This window comes from Pomacea canaliculata, linkage group LG11 (assembly GCF_003073045.1).
Source record: "Pomacea canaliculata isolate SZHN2017 linkage group LG11, ASM307304v1, whole genome shotgun sequence".
NCBI lineage: Eukaryota > Metazoa > Mollusca > Gastropoda > Architaenioglossa > Ampullariidae > Pomacea > Pomacea canaliculata.
The window spans coordinates 10,767,563-10,786,628 of record NC_037600.1 but is presented as its reverse complement, the minus strand read 5'-3'; the positions used below and the strand labels follow the sequence as shown (position 1 = coordinate 10,786,628).

Here is a 19,066-nt window from a genome sequence, read left to right as displayed (position 1 = left end):
ACTTGTTTCCTGTGGATGGGATAATACATTTTAAGCCCGTGTAAAGGCTGTCTTATAATTCAGAGATGGGAGATGAAGTCAGTTCTTGAAACAACTCCCTCCCACGAATGTCAAAAGTGTAATTTTAGTAAAAATAAACGGATAAGGAATAAACAAGAGGCATTGGTAGTGTTACTAGACAATTGTTGTAGGTGGTGTTAAGAAAAGTAACTACATGGGCCATAATACTTACGGTAATTATCAGGCCGTAAAATAACAATGAAAAGGTGTCGCGAAAATGTTAAGAAAAAATTATTAGATGATAATTAGATGACAATTAGGTGTAGAGGAAAAGCGTTTGTAAGCTCCTAAAATCTGCATTGTTTTTGGGAGTCAGCCTAGATTGTGTATAAACATGTACATAAACAACTAACATGTCAATAGACTGAGACACGATCACCCTGCAGTAGGCCGCCTCTTGCCGGCGATGTTTTGTCTTCGTTGTGAGTGGTTCACGTGGCAAGTTAATGACAAGTTTATGGTTGATGTGGGGAGTGTCTTTCCCCAATTACTTTCGTTCTATTGTTCTCGATGTTTATAATCTGACCTTCACTTCAAGCTTTATCGATGATCATCGCTTGTCACAACATTGCATGTTCATCTACTTACTTCCTGTGGTTTCAGTAGAATTTGCTCAGCTTGAAGAAAGCTGAGTGCTGCCTCTTTTGAATGAGACAATAATAAAGGGGTGGGAAATTAATTTTCCTAAGGGGCCGCATGAGACACTGGGATGGTTCTAGAGGGCCTGAATAATATAGTTAACTCAGTTTTATCCAATACTGTATACATAGGGCCTGAATAATATAGTTAACTCAGTTTTATCCAATACTGTATACATAGTTTGCCCAAGTCTGCAATAAGAGGTCAGAGTGGTAAGTACACAATTCAAAATGTCAGCACCAGCCTCACCATGTTAAATACAAGTTGCTTACAAAGTACTTTGTCGAAAGGTCAAGAGCAGATGTCTAAACTATATATTTTTTTTAATTTATCCATATGGATACTTTTGTATTGTTCTTGAATACACAAAAGATTGAAACGGAAAAAGTGTTGAATCAAATCACAGTTCGAGGACGAGATTGGTGTGCGAGCTGGAAACAGATAAAAAAAATTGAAGGATGACATACGTATGAGGATCTTAAACGGGAACACGTGCGAGTAGCAGTAAGTAAACAGTATCTGTTTTAAGTAGCCTGTCGCAAACCTGGGATGGGGACCGTAGATTTGGTAGGGTACGATTTCTGTCACCAGTTCAAAACACCGTCGATACCCCCACCAAATCCCGTCGACACTCACCGCGTGCTACCACACTAAATTGCTTATTAATTAACAACTTTTAGCTCGAGCCCCCAAGCACGCATAATCTCAATGAAAACGCGAGGCGATTTAGTGTATGAAAAAAACGTTAATTATTATTACCAAACAACAAAAGGGAATACACAAGAACAGTTGAGTTTGTACTGAGTTGTTTCCCTACTTCTAGCTCGTTATCTAATTGTTTCCCTTACTTCTAGTCTAGATAGCTAGTGAGCCAGATCTAACCTTGTGGCTTAATTCACTTCTAGGGTGATGTCCTTTTTCTCTGTGGTTCGTTTTGCCTAAAGCTTGAAGGAAGGACATGTGCCAGAGAAGACTTGAGAAGTGACAATCACTGATGTTTTCTCCCTAAAAGTTTTAGCGCAAAAGCCCAGGTTGTCGTTCAGATCTTTCTTTTTCAGTCGAAACGCTCAGCTTGCCTCTCTAGATCTTTTAGTCCAGCCACCGTTCCATTGGCCGGTCATGTCACCGGACACACACAACCAATCAGCCACCACGAGCCTAAGCTCCCACCCGCACCCGCGTAAAGGACGTAATTTCTAGAGATAGAAACTACGTCATTTCTAGAGTAACACAGACGTGCACACCCACACTACAGCCCTACCCCCACTCTTTCAAAATGAGAAAGCTAAATGAGAAAGAAATAAGTTTTTACTCTGATATATTATTATATTTTAGTTTAAAGCGTAAACAAAGTTATTATCAGTAGTAAGTTGTAATTATAAAATAAAAACCTGGACAGATATCGCTTCTTCAACACGAAACTCTGAGAGATGTTTCCCTTTTTGACTGGAAAACATCCAGAGGTTTTCTGACATGATCCGCTACAATACCTTTGAAAGTTGTGAAAGTTGTGAAAGTTGTGAAAGTTCAAAGCTGTGAACCACGGTTGTGTTGTTGGATTCAAATATGTTAGTTCATCATTTTGGGTTAGAGGTAAACGGTTCACCCGCCTTGATTTTTCCAGGATATCATTTGCTGAGGATATATATAACCCGTTTAGATTCACTTGGATACATACATAACTCGCCAACCATCAGCTCCGGTGCACCCCTATATTGTCAGTTTATTTGTTTGAATATAATCCACCGGTCGTTAGATCGTGTAAACACGTGCCGAGAGTAACAAATTAAAGTAAAATTTTCCGTACAGAGCAAAGATTTAAACTTGCAAACTTTCATCTTGTCCAGACTGAAGAGATCATTAGCGAAAGAATTCGTCAAGCGTAGGCATTGAAGAAATGAAGAAAGACTAACTATAGACAAAAAAAAGCACAGATCAAGAAATAAACACAGAATTCAAAACGGTCCTTACACACGGTATGACAAGGGGACATCACTCTCCATCTCATACAAAGGAAGCCAGAAAAATATTAAGTTCTTTATTAAGACAACGCTTTCAAGAGGGAAATGCAGACAATCATCTCCAATCATGTAATTACCTCGTTACATAAGATAATATCCTTTTACATTTTACCGTTTCTAGTCGTAAGTACTCCCTATAAATTAGTTAAATTATTTCCCCAACCGCGTCAATGGTGTTTATTTTTGTTTATCGTTGTTTGCGAGTTTTCTGGAAAGACATCTTGACAAACAGAACACGTCAGCTAAGGAACACTAGTCTATGGCGATGTTTGTGTTCTCTTGTGAAGAAATTCCTTCCCTGAAGCATCGTACATCTAGCATATTTAGATATCTCTGTCTCCATAAATCTTCCAAAAAATAAAATGTTTGATTATCCGATCCATACATATTGCACTGAACCAGTCGTTTGAAGATTATAAACATTTGTTTTGAAAAAAATGTCAGAAACATGTCCTGTAGCCAACACTTTGCTAAAAACCGCTATGTCATGCTATCAAGACATAAAAGGTCTAAAGTATGTTTACTTGTTTCTTGTTGATACGATAATACATTATAAGCATGAGCAAAGGCTGTCTTATAATGCAGAGATGCGAGATGAACTCAGTTATTGAAACAAGTCCCTCCTACAAATGTCAAAAAAAGTAATTTTAGTAAAAATAAACGGATAACGAATAAGCAAGAGGTATTGGTAGTGTTATTATGCAATTGTTGTAAGTGGTATTAAGAAAAGTAAGTACAGGGGCAATAATACTGACAGTAATTATCAGGCCGTAAAATAACAGTGAGCTGGTGACACGAAAATGTTAAGAAAAAATTATTAAATGTTAATTAGATGACAATTGGGTGTTACTGAAAAACGTTAATAAGCTCCGACAGTCTGCATTGTTTTTGCGAGTCAGCCTAGAATGTGTATATAAACATGTACATAAAGCACTAACATGTCAAGAGGCTGAGACACGAACAGCCTGCTGTCTTTGTTATGAGTGGTTCACGCGGCAAGTTACTGTCAAGTTAATGGTTGATGTAGGGAGTTTCTTTCCCCCATTACTATCGTTCTATTTTGTTCTCGATGTTTATAATCTGACCTTCACTTCAAGCTTCATCATCGCTTGTAAAACATTGCATGTTGATCTACTTACTTCCTGTGGTTTCAGTAGAATTTGCTCAGCTTGAAGAAAGCTGAGTGCTGCCTCTTTTAAATGAGACAATAATAGTTCAGAGTGATAAGGACACAATTCAAAATGCAATGGGCTTGTAAAATACATATTAAAACTATCAAAGTTGCAATTCTACCAGCGCACACCTCTGTGTATGTTTTCATTATGCTATACGCAGTTTCGAGCTTTCAAAGTAGTTTTGCTTTTGGAGCTGTGAAAACTATGAATCATAGCTTTTCTTAAAGATGGGCAAAAATAATAAATGCTCAAAAAAAACCATGGAAAAATAAAAGATACAATGAAAAACCCATTACCACTCACATAATTTAACGACTCTACCTCATCCGATGCAAAATGAGCTAATATATCAATATTAATTAATAAATTAATAGCGATCTACAAGCGTCATAAATAGGAAGATATAAGCAATAAACTAAATTAAACCCAACACATTTATTTAAAAATCTTTTAAAGAGTTTTTTAATGTGCGATTGGGTTATTAAACAAAATTTATGAAAGACTGCATCAAAAACCTTTTTGCAAAATTTCTGTTATATATGCTTCATGTTTATTCTTTATTTCTAATGGCCATGGAGATGAGCTACTGTATGGTCAAAAATCTTTTGGTAACAAATGCATTTGACTTCTTTATGTAACCTTACTGATTGATTAAAGCCAAACCTTTCGGTCTATCACTTTTTTTTTACACATTATAAGAATTAAAAATCAAAGAAATTTTGCAACTTTCAGTGTTACTTTTCAGCACAGCAGTGTTTCCTTACTCTTGAATTGTCCCAAAAAAGATGAATTTATGACAACCTTTTATCTACTCACTGTTTTATTATTCACTTGTCTACAATTATTAAGTGAAGTAGTAGTCAAAAGTGTCTCGGTTACATCATAGGAGCAACATTGTTAATAAGGGACATGACAGAAAAAATAACTATTGAAAGTATTAAAACAAAAATATACATATATACAGAGAGATAACACAGTTTATTTCAAGCGTTTTACGAGTTCATTGCACGTTTTTCAAAGTAGTTCTCACAAGAATAATCTGTATCTTTGATGAGATGTCATCCGTTACCAGTAGAAACACAGGCTTATTACAAATAGCAAGAGGCATTGAGTAGAATTTCTAGAAGATATTACTGGTGACTTTGATGATCTCGGTGGATAGGTGAGCTGTGTCTGATTGGTTCAGAGCACTTCGTTGTGTACCGTGTGCCAAGAAATGATTAGCATTACATAACATTACATATCATTCTGTATAAGCCAGTAACCTGCATTACCGGCTAAAGTAGTTACATCGAACACATCTCCAGGTTGTTTTAATTATTCGAAGGTCCTGACTGAACTAATAATTTAGCAGTTTTAAAATATTAAACATAGCAGTATTAAAACTTACTCAGACGATTTAATTATCCTCACATGACAAACAAATGTTGGATATCCATGTTTGATCACGTGATACCATTACACTCTTAATATCAACGCATGAATGTTAGTAACAAAACCCGTACTGCCTCACCTCATCACAGTGTTACCATTAACAGAATGGAAGCTAGATTTTTAGTATCTATTACAAACATATATTTCATGAAGATATAGCTATCAAGTCGTTTACACACATGCAATCGCACATCTACTTTTACATTGATTTTGTGTTTACAATTATGTATTTGCCTCTAATGGACTAAATTAATTAGGAAATTTGCAATAGTATTAAACATTTTTTCAGCAGATTTTCTTTCTCTTCTTATTAAATACTATTTTTTAACTTTCTCATTGATAACAATAAAAAAGTAGACTTAAAGTCAAGAGGACCGCTTATTGTTTGCCACTCAAATACACACCTACTGAACAATTTTACAAACTTTAATTTGGTACAAGATGCTTTTTTGTCTTTCTCATTTATCACTCACAAGTTCACCTTTTGTACAACTTTTCCTGCCTTCATTTGCAACAAAATGCGTTTTTCCCTTTCTTCTTCTCGTGTACGGTGACGGCGCTCCAAATAAATGTTTAGTGTGTAAAGAAAAGGGTTGAGAGCAGAGTTGACGGGTAAAATAAAAATAGCCATCGCCACGTTGACCTCTCCTGCCACGGCAACATCGTACGACGCCAGAATTCCCGTCAAACCAACAGGAAACCAGCAAAGAAAGTCCGACATCACTACGGTGACTAGACGGCGGGCTATGGTGATGTCGTTAACAGCTTTGGATGTGTTGGACACAGACATGGAGCTTGAGCGAATAGACCAGTAAATTAGCACCTGACCCACAAAAATGAGAACAAAGCAAATAAAGTTAAAGACAACTAGAACGATAAAGGAATACTTACGCCCAGGAAATTCTACCCTCGATGTAGGAAGGGGAATACAAATGCTAGTCTGGCTGTAAAACTGCCAGTGTGACGTCATAGGAAGACAAGGGGTTACCGCTAGGACAAGACCTGCCACCCACACTACCCCGCAAGTAAGCTGTGCTGAACGTTTTCTAAAATGGAAGAAACTAAAAGGAAAGCGAAGAACCAAGAAGCGGTCAACAGTGATCATAAAGATCATCAGAACAGACACCTCCATGGACAATAAACACACAAAACCTGTGACCTTGCACAAGTGGCTGTTCCTCCAGCTCACGTCCTCCCACACGTAAGCCCCTCGGTACCTGTGGTCAGCTATTCCGATGATCAACAGATACACACCCATCAGAAAGTCCGCCACGCACAAGTTGGACACGAAGACGTCATAGCCCACGTTGCCTGTTGTTTTGTAGAAGATAAAACGGTAAAGCAACGTGCCGACATTTCCCAGTAACGATAACGAGGCGAAGGTAGCGAGGGCGACGCGGTACACGTTGGAGCGCAGCAGATCGTCACAGGAAGACACTTCGTCCGAAGGAGCGTGACAGTTGAGCACGTTGAAGCCCTTGGGTAGTGTCGCCGGACAGCACAGCTTGTAGTTGTCAGCGAAAACACTCTCCAGTCGCTCTAGAGCCTGAAATATTGCTTTTGGGAAATGTGTGAGAGGGCATTGACGCAGATCGAGTACGTGCAAGTTCATCATTCTAGGGAATCCTTGTCCTGTCACATATTTTATTTGATTACTGGAGACATTAAGACTCGTTAATGTTGGAAAAAAGCTCATTATTGCAAAGTCAATTTCTGAATTTTGGACATTAGACATGTCAAATATTTTGAGAGGACTTGTGTAAGTGAAATTGTGGAGGTAGAAGCTTGTCAAAGGATTGTTGCTTATCTTCAGAAACACTATATTGTTGAGACCAGCAAAGAACCGGCCACTTATTTCAGTTAACTCATTGTAGCTCAGATCCAGAGTGCGGAGATTAGGCAAAACCACTTCATGCAGTTTAGTCAGATTACAACGGACCAGACTGAGATGAACGAGAAAAGTGTTGTTCCACAGGTCAGCGAGGGTCATTAAAGTGTCGCTGCCATCCATATATCGAAGGTTAGAATAGTCAGCGGCAAGGAATGTATCCGAGCAAATGAAGGCCAGACCGTAGCAGACACAACTGTGTGGACAGGTGTCGTTACACAGTAGTTCGTCATCGCGTTGAGGACAATGGTACACCCCGTCACACACGTGACTCTCGTCAACACACACCTGAGACTGACGGCAGCGGTAAAAGTCGGGACACGTGTACCTGTCGCATTCCGCCTCGTCTTCGTGATCAGGACAGTCGTACAGCCCGTTACAACGAAGGAAGACAGGAAGACAAACCTGGTAAAGACTGGCGCACATGAAGTGGGAAACAGGACAAGTAAACGTCGACATGTCAGACATGTTGTAATCAGTCAACAGCAGGCGTCCCTCTCGATAATCAAGTTTTGTAGATGTAAAATTAAAGTCCTTGAGGCTAAATGTTTTACTTATGCTTATGTTGCAGAGATTTTCGTCCGCATAATCATCACAGTCTGCTTTATCATCACAGACCATCTTGTAGTCAACACACTGCCAAAGACACAACCTTTTCGTTTATCTTTTCATTTAAGGAAACAAATAAGGACAACAATCAAAGGGTTTACATCTGACCACATGTAAATTAAAATTTTTCTTATTTAAGAATTTAAAAGATTTAAAACAATATTTTAGCGAAAGATGCTTTCACCCACACGCGTCATAAGCTCTTCTAGAGAGGAAGCTTCTCGGCCAGGACCTTCTTGTATACTGCTGCAGTTTCTGTAACAGCTTTTGTTTTCACATGAATGGGGGGTTAGTCCAAGGCGAAAACTCCTAACCTGGAGGGCCAGGGTATAACATTCATGTCTTGCATCTCCCTGACAGACGTGTTGGGCTTGGTTACACATGTCAGGAGCCCAAGACTCCCGCCGCCATTGGTCTGTGGATCGACAAGGCACACAAGCCACCCCACCACTACACCAACAGGAATGTGCACAGTGCACTTAATTAACACAGAAAGTCGTGGAGAAACATTACTTCTATATAATTTATTAAGTCTGAAAAAGCTCATTGCTCAAAGAGATTTTTCTCATATAATGGAGTGAAGGAGCTCTCCGTTGTTCAGGTATGTTAAATGACTTTGCTTCTACGTGACACCATTGAAACACTTATAATAACCGCTTTTACCTTCGGTCACATTTGTACTACCCTAAAATAATGCAGAAGTGAAGGTAAATATCGTGCAATTTAACCTGCGACTTTTGGAAAGAAACGGTGCATCACACAAAATATTTTCATAGGTCTAGTTTTTTATTCCATATAAGGTACTCAGTAATTTACTTTACTCCTACAATTATTACGAAGTTGTACTTAAATCTGAAATAAGTAAATAGTTCGTCTGAAAGAAAAGATTATTGAAGGAAACGTAATATGAAGACTTACTTTTATTTCTTTTTATTTTTTACTTTAATGTAACCAAATCGTTAAGAGAAGCAAACAAACCTTTTTTCCGCTACAGCTTACAGCTAACGGACTATCGCACGGCGCGAAAATGCAGAAATCTTCGTCACTTCCGTCTTTACAGTCAGGCCGATGGTCACACACGAGTGTGTAAGGGACACTATCCACACCGCCACACTTAAAAGACGGCGGAAGTGGCGTCAGTGGTGCGGAACAGGAAGGCGTGGCGCCAGACTTATTGGACCAACAGGAAGAGACGTCATCACAAGCCAGGAAGGCGTGAGTGAAGTGATTGGCCGGACACCGTATGTACGCAGCCTGTGTAATAGTGGGATGTGTGAATTGTAGACACAGCAACTTTAACACTTAATACATTATAATATATCATACGTAGCTACAGCAATAAGCTGACTTACGAATTAATATATCAAAGCCAATAATTTTGCTTGTTTCTCTCTGATCAAAAAATTTTTTTCAAGTTGAATTTTTTTTTATATTATTAATAACTTTCTGTAACTATTTGACCAGCAACCAAGATTAAAAGACAGCAATAAGCTAATCATTATTTACCTTTACAAAGTATGGCCCTCTTAAATAAACCTTAAGTCTATTACTGACCTTTGACAGTCTGTCACTGGGTTCGTTTGTTAAAATCACTGGCAGCTGAATGTCACGGTGCTTTCTAGAACCTCCCTTAAGCTGGCATAAGAGATATGCTGTTTTAACAGACTCAGTACAACTGAATTTCTCAAGTGATTCACTGAAGCTATACAAAGTAATATCACAGACGAAAAAAAAACAACTTTCTTGACCTGTTGTATAGTCTTTCTTGCTGGTATGTGCGACAGTCTTATCAAGCCACTGTAGACTGTGTTTATACCTGGTAAACAAAAGAATAGTCAAATTGTTTAGTCAGTTAAACGAATTATATGTCATCAGCGATAAACATTGTATTCCCGATGAAACGACAATGTATCTGAGAAACCTTTAGTGTGAACAGTATAAGTGTACTTACATTGGTGATTTTACGTGCGACATTGTCGTCAGACCAATGGCTCCTGTGAAACCTATGTTAACCCTCCGTAACAATGCCAGAAAACGGTCTGTCATTCTACTCGTGCTCAGACTGACCAGCTGTCCTCCATGTTTTTGACACCATTCACTGTCAAGGTACCAGGACGATGGCTGATTTCTACGCAAAAGAGCAAGACAACTACCATCAACCTGAAATATTCCTTGCTTGAATTTGCCATCACCTTGCCAGCATCCACCTTCTGCTTCCCTGTCGTTGCAGTCAAACATGAAGACACAGGGAACACCTTGCCACATTTCCGGCCAGTCGCTAACCGAGCAGTTCCACCTGTCTCCTGACAGCGCAGCGAGTGGTTGTGAGATGTGATGAAACTTGAAAGTTATTGTAAAGTCTTTTCTCCGTAGACTTTTAAACCTTATAAGTTCTATAAGTACCCATCGGGAATAAAAGACAATGCCATTGCACACATTTGGTGGTGTTCTACATAAGTTGTACGTTACTTTGCTGCTGTCTGTGTGGAAGGTGATGTCATAACGTCCATCATGGTCGCATGAGTAAAAATGAAGGACAAAATGAATGACGATAATGTGGTCGGCTGGTGCCCGCAGATGGACAGACGTTTTTACAAATGGTGGAGACTCTATGCCGATCATCAAGTTATTTAATTCGACTTGCCCTATAAATCATTTAGAAACATTTTTTTAATACAACAAGAGAGATTAAGTTTGAAGTTATACAAGAGTGATAGACTGAGTGAGAACGAGGTGGGGTAGGGGGCTTGTCGCACGTGGTAAATAAGAAATAAACCTTTTTTAAAAATAGTTTGAAAATCCTAAAAAGGGACAAAACAATATAATTAATTGTCCCTGCACAGCTCTTGACTTTCCAGTGAGACACGGCAAGTGCCTAGACCCTGCCCATCACGAAGTGGAGACACGATGTAATTCTTAAAATGAGATGTTGTAATCACATTTCTTTTATACTTTGGATTTTATGTGCTATTTGATATTTTCTTATATTTAATATAGATTCGATTTAGTATGTTTTCTGTATAACCTTTGAATAGGCGCAGTATTTGAGCCTGGCTGATACCTTCGAGTATTTAGCTTGAAGAACTTTATAAGTATTCTGTCCTAGTAAACAACAAGGAGTCACTAACCTCCAACGGAGGAACTTGCTAAAATTTCTGAGCCATCAGTTGGCAAGACAAGGAGTAGTTAATGTAGTCACTCGTCCTCCAACACCGATTTTTTTCCGGTCCTGTTTCCTGGTGTTTGAGATATCATGCACGATATATATATATAGTGGATTTCTTGAACATAAGTCCTTAGTAATTGCTACTCGGAGTATAATCAGTTCAGTGGAACATTGGTTGGCAGTGTATAAAAAAAGTAAATTTATAACAGTCTCAATAGTGAGCGGTGTTAAAAGCAGCCTTGTCTCAAACTAAAAATCCAAGTATTTTTCTGTCTGAGTATCGAATGAGGTAAGCAAACTGTCCTTAGCACTCTGACTTTGCAGACCCTTCCTATTCTTGGTTAGCAAGCTTTTTATTTTTGCTTAAGTACCTCCTAGCCGATTACTAAGGTCAAATACTTCAGGATTAAAAGCCTTCATGATAAAATGTTTCAAAATATTTTATTGCATCTGCCAGGTCCTTTCCTTCATGGCACTAGCCGAATGCCTAACACCACCGGCCGCATCGTACATCGCCTTTCTTCAGTGCCTATTGACAGCTACAACAGGAAAAAAAAATAATAATACTTGTACATGGCTATGCAAGGAATAAAGCAAAAACTCCTCTTTTACAAAAAAATACGACATACAAAAAATATGAATGCCTCGACATTCTAGGACGACACAGTGACCGCCCTCTACATGTAGTGTTTCTGCACTTGCCGTGTATCTCGATGGTGTGCAGTTTTGTGTTGATGTCATCAATACAAAGTAACATACCTGATGTTGAAGAATTAAAGATGATTTGAAACTGTGGGCGACTGGTCTCTGGAAGTGTAGTGATGTTAATGTCCATGGTGAACCAATAACTTTGAATCAATTCTGTCTTAGGGAAGGAAACATGAAAGGTCACTAAATGGGAATAGGTAACAAATAGCGATGGTAGTTTAGCTGGAATCCCAGTGAATAAAATCACATTGGCGTCGTCCAGCAGGGTGAGGGTTGAACATTCATATTTGCTAAATATATTTTGAACTGTCTTCACGAGAGCTACCATCCCTCGTGGAACGCTAAGCTCCAGCTCACAAAACCAATCGTCAGGTGACAAAATATTATAAGATCTTCCTGGAATAAATGACCAACGAATTTTACCCTCACTACCGGTTACGTCATACCTGACACAACCGTAGGTCCCGTTTCTAAATTTTAAATTAAAATGAGACGATCCATTAATTGTCCGTGTGTTGTGAGACGTGTTGTGTGCTGTTACCGTACCTAACATCTCGGTAACAGAGTTGTTACTTACAGCAGCAATCATCCGTGTGACCGTGTCACCATGGTTACTAACCGCCGGTGAGTGTTGACTCGTACTGTACGTGTGATTACCACGAGTAGAACCTAAGGAATGTTGGCTCCGGGGCTGTGTGGCCCTGTGTGCAGTCATGTCTGCTTCCTCTGACCAGACGACACTAGTCGTGATGCTGAAATTTGTAGCAGACAAGCTGGATAAAAAATGAAAGAAAAGTAGTCTAATGACCGGTATTACCACTCTGCCCATTACACTGAGAAGTTTACTCTAAAAATAAGTGTTGCAATTAAAAGTTTTTGTTCTTAGTAGCGGCTCGAGAATCTTCCTAAAGAAACCAACTCGAAGCACAAGGAGAGGAACAGACGACTACATTCTTCACTGTAAAGTACCTCTCTTATAAAAGATCCACTAAAACTTTATTCCAGAAGTATTTTCCTGTTTAGGGGAAAAGAAAAAAAAATTGGTTTTACTTGATTGCAAAAGCGGCAACTATTTTTTTTTATACATAAGTGTTAAAAACAGGATCGTATGGCTAAACCACAGTAGCCTTAATATTTTATTTTCTAATAAAATATTTTTTGCCTCTTTCCTAATCTTGAAAAGAGCTCTTACTTCTCGAATTACAATAAATGAATCTTTGCGTCCTACTACTTTCCAGTTGAAAAGAAAAAAGAAAATCAAAAAGAATATTTTAGCAGGGTAATTAAAAGAAATTCAGATAAAGACTATCTTCGTAGCAAAAGGATTTTAATCGAGAGAAAAAAGAATATTCAAGGCAGTTCTCCATGGTGTCATTCTTTTATTTCTTTTTGGAGCTTTGAAGAAACTTACAAAATTTATTGAAGAAAAAAATGATAGTAATTTGTTAAAGCGAGAAAGGTTACAAAAAACAAAATATTTTTCTACCGATAAAAATATAGGTAAATTTGTTTCCACTTAATCGTCGGTTCCTAATTTTTCTCCCAATTAGAAACAGTGACAATGAAAGTTGTAGATATATTTATCCTCCCGCCTTCAACAATCATTCTCAAAACTTGACTTTTATGTCTCTTTGTCAACGGGAGGTAGTACATTTAGTGAATGACGAGCTTTCTGATAGAGAGAACGGGTGGGGGAAATATAAAAAAAAGAGAGGGATGCTGATTGGCTGGGCGGGGGAATCACGCGTGAAGTATGTGGATAAATACCCGGCATCTGACTGTCGTCTGCAGACTATCACAAGCAGCTCTTGCGTGTTGTATGCATCGAGACAAACACTATCTCACCTGTCCACATTAGAATGTTTCTGCAAAGTTGTTGCTGTGTTTGTGAGAAGGTCGAGAAAGACAAGAGAGAGAGAGAGGTGAGTGTGAGTCAGAAGTGAGACAGAAGAAGAGAAGGACAGACGGAGAGAAGTCTTTTGACTAAAGGTGCAGGCGTGTTTCGCTGTTGCTCTTCATTTTATTGAATCGATCCTTGAAATGTCAGATTTTCTCTGTTAGCTCACCGGTTTGCTTAGCAACGGGTTTGAAAGTATGCGTGCTGCACAGGTACTCACCGCAGGTTGCCGCTACAACAGTAACACGGTGTTACCTCACTGAATGGGGATGTTGTCTTTGGTTAAAACTTTGTCATGAGCAGAAGACCTTTCTTGTTTTAACGTTTCTATACTTCAGATGTCGATGTCTCTTTGATAACTGGCTCACAGTAAAAAAAAGTATTTTCAGTTAATTATCATCATCATGCTATTTTTCTTCTCGTCCTTGTTCTTGTTCTTGTTCTTGTTCTTTTTCCTTTTTTATTTTTTCTTGTTCTTCTTCATAAAGTTTTACTTCTTGCTGCTTACTGTTTTCGTTTGCCTGTATTCGTGATCGCTGTTAGTGCATTAACACCGAATGACAAGTAAAAGTACAAACCTCGAGAAATTAAAAAAAAACATGCTATCCTCTCTGTTCGAATTTGGACTCTAACCCCTGCGCAACGTCAGCACCAACCTCGTCACGGCAAATACAAGTTGCTTACAAAGTACTTTGTCGAAAGCTCAAGAGCTTAAAGATTTATCCGTATGGATACTTTTGTATTGTTCTTGAATACACAAAACGCAAAAAGTGTTGAATCAAATCACAGTCTGAGGACGACATTGGTGTTCGAACTGGAAATAGATAAAAAAAAAATTGAAGGATGACATACGTATGAGGATCTTAAACGGGAACACGTGCGAGTAGCAGTAAGTAAACAGTATCTGTTTTATGTAGCTTGTCGCAAACCTGGGATGGGGACCGTAGATTTGGTAGGGGACGATTTCTGTCACCAGTTCAAAACACCGTCGATACCCCCACCAAATCCCGTCGACACTCACCGCGTGCTACCACACTAAATTGCTTATTAATTAACACCTTTTAGCTCGAGCCCCCAAGCACGCATAGCCCCAATGAAAACGCGAGGCGATTTAGTGTATTAAAAGAGCGTTAGTTATTATTATTACCAAAAAACAAAAGAAAATACACAAGAACAGGTACTGAGTTGTTTCCCTACTTCTAGCTCGTTATCTAATTGTTTCCCTACTTCTAGCTCGTTATCTAATTGTTTCCCTACTTCTAGCTCGTTATCTAATTGTTTCCCTACTTCTAGCTCGTTACCTAATTGTTTCCCTTACTTCTAGTCTAGATAGCTAGCGAGTCAGATCTAACCTTGTGGCTTAATTCACTTCTAGGGTGATGTCCTTTTTCTCTGTGGTTCGTTTTGCCTGAAGCTTGAAGGAAGGACATGTGCCAGAGAAGACTTGAGAAGTGAAAATCACTGATGTCTTCTCCCTAAAAGTTTTAGCTTATTTTGTTTATTTGTTATATTCCACCGGTCGATAGATCGTGCAAACACGTCCCGAGGGTAGAAAATTAAAGTAAAATATACAGTCGAGTGCAAAGATTTAAACTTGCAACCTTTCATCTTGTCCAGAATTGACTGAATAGATAATTAGCGAAAGAATTAGTCAGCCGTAGGCATTGAAGAAATGAAGATTAACTATAGAGAAAAAAAGCACAGATGAAGAAATAAACACACAATTCAAAACAGTCCTTACACACGGTATGACAAGAGGACATCACTCTCCATCTCATACAAAGGAAGCCAGAAAAATGTTAAGTTCTTTATTAAGACAACGCTTTCAAGAGGGAAATGTAGATAATCATCTCCGATCATGTAATTACCTCGTTACATAAGAAAATATCCTTTTACATTTTACCGTTTCTAGTCCTAAGTACTCACTATAAATTAGTTAAATTATTTCCCCAACCGCGTCAATGGTGTTTATTTTTGTTTATCGTTGTTTGCGAGTTTTCTGGAAAGACATCTTGACAAACAGAACACGTCAGCTAAGGAACACTAGTCTATGGCGATGTTAGTGTTCTCTTGTGAAGAAATTCCTTCCCTGAAGCATCGTACATCTAGCATATTTAGATATCTCTGTCTCTATACAGCTTCAAAAATAAGATGTTTCATTATCCGATTCATACATATGGCACAGACCAGTCGTTTAAAGATTATAAACATTTGTTTTGAAAAAATGTCAGAAACATGTCCTGTAGCCAACACTTTGCTAAAAACCGCAATGTCATGTTATCAAGATATAAAAGGTCTAAAGTATGTTTACTTGTTTCTTGTTGATACGATAATACATTATAAGAATGAGTAAAGACTGTCATATAATTCAGAGATTCGAGACGAACTCAGTTATTGAAACAAGTCCCTCCCACAAATGTCAAAAAAAGTAATTTTAGTAAAAACAAACGGATAACGAATAAGCAAGAGGTATTGGCAGTGTTATTATGCAATTGTTGTAAGTGGTGTTGAGAAAAGTAACTACAGGGGCAATAATACTGACAGTAATTATCAGGCCGTAAAATAACAGTGAACTGGTGACACGAAAAATTTAAGAAAAAATTATTAAATGATAATTAAATGACAATTAGGTGTGAAGCAAAAACGTTAATAAGCTCCGACAGTCTGCATTGCTCTTGCGAGTCAGCCTAGAATGTGTATAAACATGCACATAAAGAACTAACATGTCAATAGACTGAGACACGAACAGTCTGTTGTCTTTGTTATGAGTGGTTCACTGGGCAAGTTAATGTCAAGTTAATGGTTGATGTAGGGAGTTTCTTTCCCCCATTACTATCGTTCTATTTTTCTCGATGTTTATAATCTGACCTTCACTTCAAGCTTCATCATCGCTTGTAACACATTGCATGTTCATCTACTTACTTCCTGTGGTTTCAGTAGAATTTGCTCAGCTTGAAAAAAGCTGAGTGCTGCCTCTTTTAAATGAGACAATAATAGGTCAGTGTGGTAAGGACGCAATGCAAAATGCAATGGGCTTGTAAAATACATATTAAAACTAAGTTGCAATTATAAGCCGCGCACACCTCGGTGTGTGTGTTTTCATTATGCTATACACAGTCTCGAGCTTTCAAAACAGTTTTGCTTTTGGAGCTGTGAAAACTATGAATCATAGCTTTTCATTAAGATGAACAAAAATAATAAATGCTAAAAAAAAAAAAAAACTATAGAAAAATAAAAGCTACACTCAAAAACCCAGTCACATAATTTAACGACTCCACCTGATCCGATGCAAAATGTGCTAATATATCTATATTAATTAATAAATTAATAGCGGTCTACAAGCGTCATAAATAGGAAGATATAAGCAATAAACTAAATTAAACCCAACACATTTATATACAAAATCTTTTAAAGAGTTTTTTAATGTGCGATTGGGTTATTAGACAAGATTTATGAAAGATTGCATCGAAAACCATTTTGCAAAATTTCTGTTATATATGCTTCAATCTTATTCTTTATTTCTACTGGCCATGGAAATAAGCTACTGTATGGTCAAAAATCTTTTTGGTAACAAATGCTTTCGACTTCTTTAGAAAACCTTACTGATTGATTAAAGCTAAACTTTTAGGTCTAGTACTTTTTTTACACATTATAAAAATTAAAAATCAAAGAAATTTTGCAACTTTCAGTGTTACTTTTCAGCACAGCAGTGTTTCCTTACTCTTGAACTTTCCCCAAAAAGCTGAATTTATGACAACCTTTTATCTACTCACTGTTTTATTATTCACTTGTCCACAATTATTAAGTGAAGTAGTAGTCAAAAGTGTCTCGGTTACATCATAGAAGCAACATTGTTAATAAGGGACATCAAAGAAAAAATAACTATCGAAAGTATTAAAGCAAAAATATACATATATACAGAGCTATAACACAGTTTATTTCAAGCGTTTTACGAGTTCATTTCAAGTTTTTCAAAGTAGTTCTCATAGGAATAATCTCTATCTTTGATGAGATGTCATCCGTTACAAGTAGAAACACAGGCTTATTGCAAATAGCAAGAGGCATTGAGTAGAATTTCTAGAAGATATTACCGGTGACTTTGATGATCTCGGTGGATAGGTGAGCTGTGTATGATTTGTTCAGAGCACTTCGTTGTGTGCCGTGTGCCAAGAAATGATTAGCATTACATAACATTACATATCATTCTGTATAAGCCAGTAACCTGCATTACCGGCTAAAGTAGTTACATCGAACACATCTCCAGGTTGTTTTAATTATTCTAATGTCAGGACTGAACTAATAATTTAGCAGTTTTAGAATATTAAACATAGCAGTATTAAAACTTACTCAGACGCTTGAATTATCCTCCGATGACAAACAAATGTTGGATATCCATGTTCGATCACGTGATACCATTACACTCTTAATATCAACGCATGAATGTTAGTAACAAAACCCGTACTGCCTCACCTCATCACAGTGATACCATTATCAGAATGGAAGCTAGATTTTTAGTATCTATTACAAACATATATTTCATGAAGATATAGCTATCAAGTCGTTTACACACATGCAATCGCACACCAACTTTTACATTGATTTTGTGTTTACAATTATGTATTTGCCTCCAATGGACTAAAATAATTAGGAAATTTGCATTAGTATTATACATTTTTTCAGCAGATTTTACTACCTATTGAACAATTTTACAAACTTTAATTTGGTACATGATGCGTTTTTGTCTTTCTCATTTATCACTCACAAGTTCAACTTTTGTACAATTTTTCGTGCCTTAATTTGCAACAAAATGCGTTTTTCCATTTCTTCTTCTCTTGCACGGCGTCGGCGCTCCAAATAAATGTTAAGTGTGTAAAGAAAAGGGTTGAGAGCAGAGTTGACGGGTAAAATAAAAATAGCCATCGCCACGTTGACCTCTCCTGCCACGGCAACATCGTACGACGCCAGAATTCCCGTCAAACCCACAGGAAACCAGCAAAGAAAGTCCGACATCACTACGGTGACTAGACGGCGGGCTATGGTGATGTCGTTAACAGCTTTGGATGTGTTGGACACAGACATGGAGCTTGAGCGAATAGACCAGTAAATTAGCACCTGACCCACAAAAATAAGAACAAAGCAAATAAAATTAAAGACAACTAGAACGATAAAGGAATACTTACGCCCAGGAAATTCTACCCTCGATGTAGGAAGGGGAATACAAATGCTAGTCTGGCTGTAAAACTGCCAGTGTGACGTCATAGGAAGACATGGGGTTACCGCTAGGACAAGACCTGCCACCCACACTACCCCGCTTGTAAGCTGTGCTGAACGTTTTCTGAAATGGAAGGAACGAAAAGGAAATCGAAGAACCAAGAAGCGGTCAACAGTGATCAAGAAGATCATCAGAACAGACACCTCCATGGACAACAAACACACAAAACCTGTGAACTTGCACAATTGGCTGTTCCT

The 19,066-nt window shown here is 37.9% G+C and overlaps 1 protein-coding gene across 1 annotated transcript in view; it reads right to left on the bottom strand.

The window, feature by feature from the left end:
* Window positions 1–10,091, bottom strand: part of LOC112575739 (low-density lipoprotein receptor-related protein 2-like) — a 33,311-nt gene extending 23,220 nt beyond the window's left edge. Inside the window, exons 1-3 of the mRNA XM_025257746.1 lie at window positions 9,894–10,091; window positions 9,381–9,461; window positions 7,623–7,853 (exon numbers count right to left, since the gene is read on the bottom strand). Coding sequence (XP_025113531.1) covers window positions 7,623–7,853; window positions 9,381–9,461; window positions 9,894–10,091 — 510 coding nt within the window. The remainder of the gene's footprint in view (window positions 1–7,622; window positions 7,854–9,380; window positions 9,462–9,893) is intronic.
* Window positions 10,092–19,066: the final 8,975 nt, after the last annotated feature.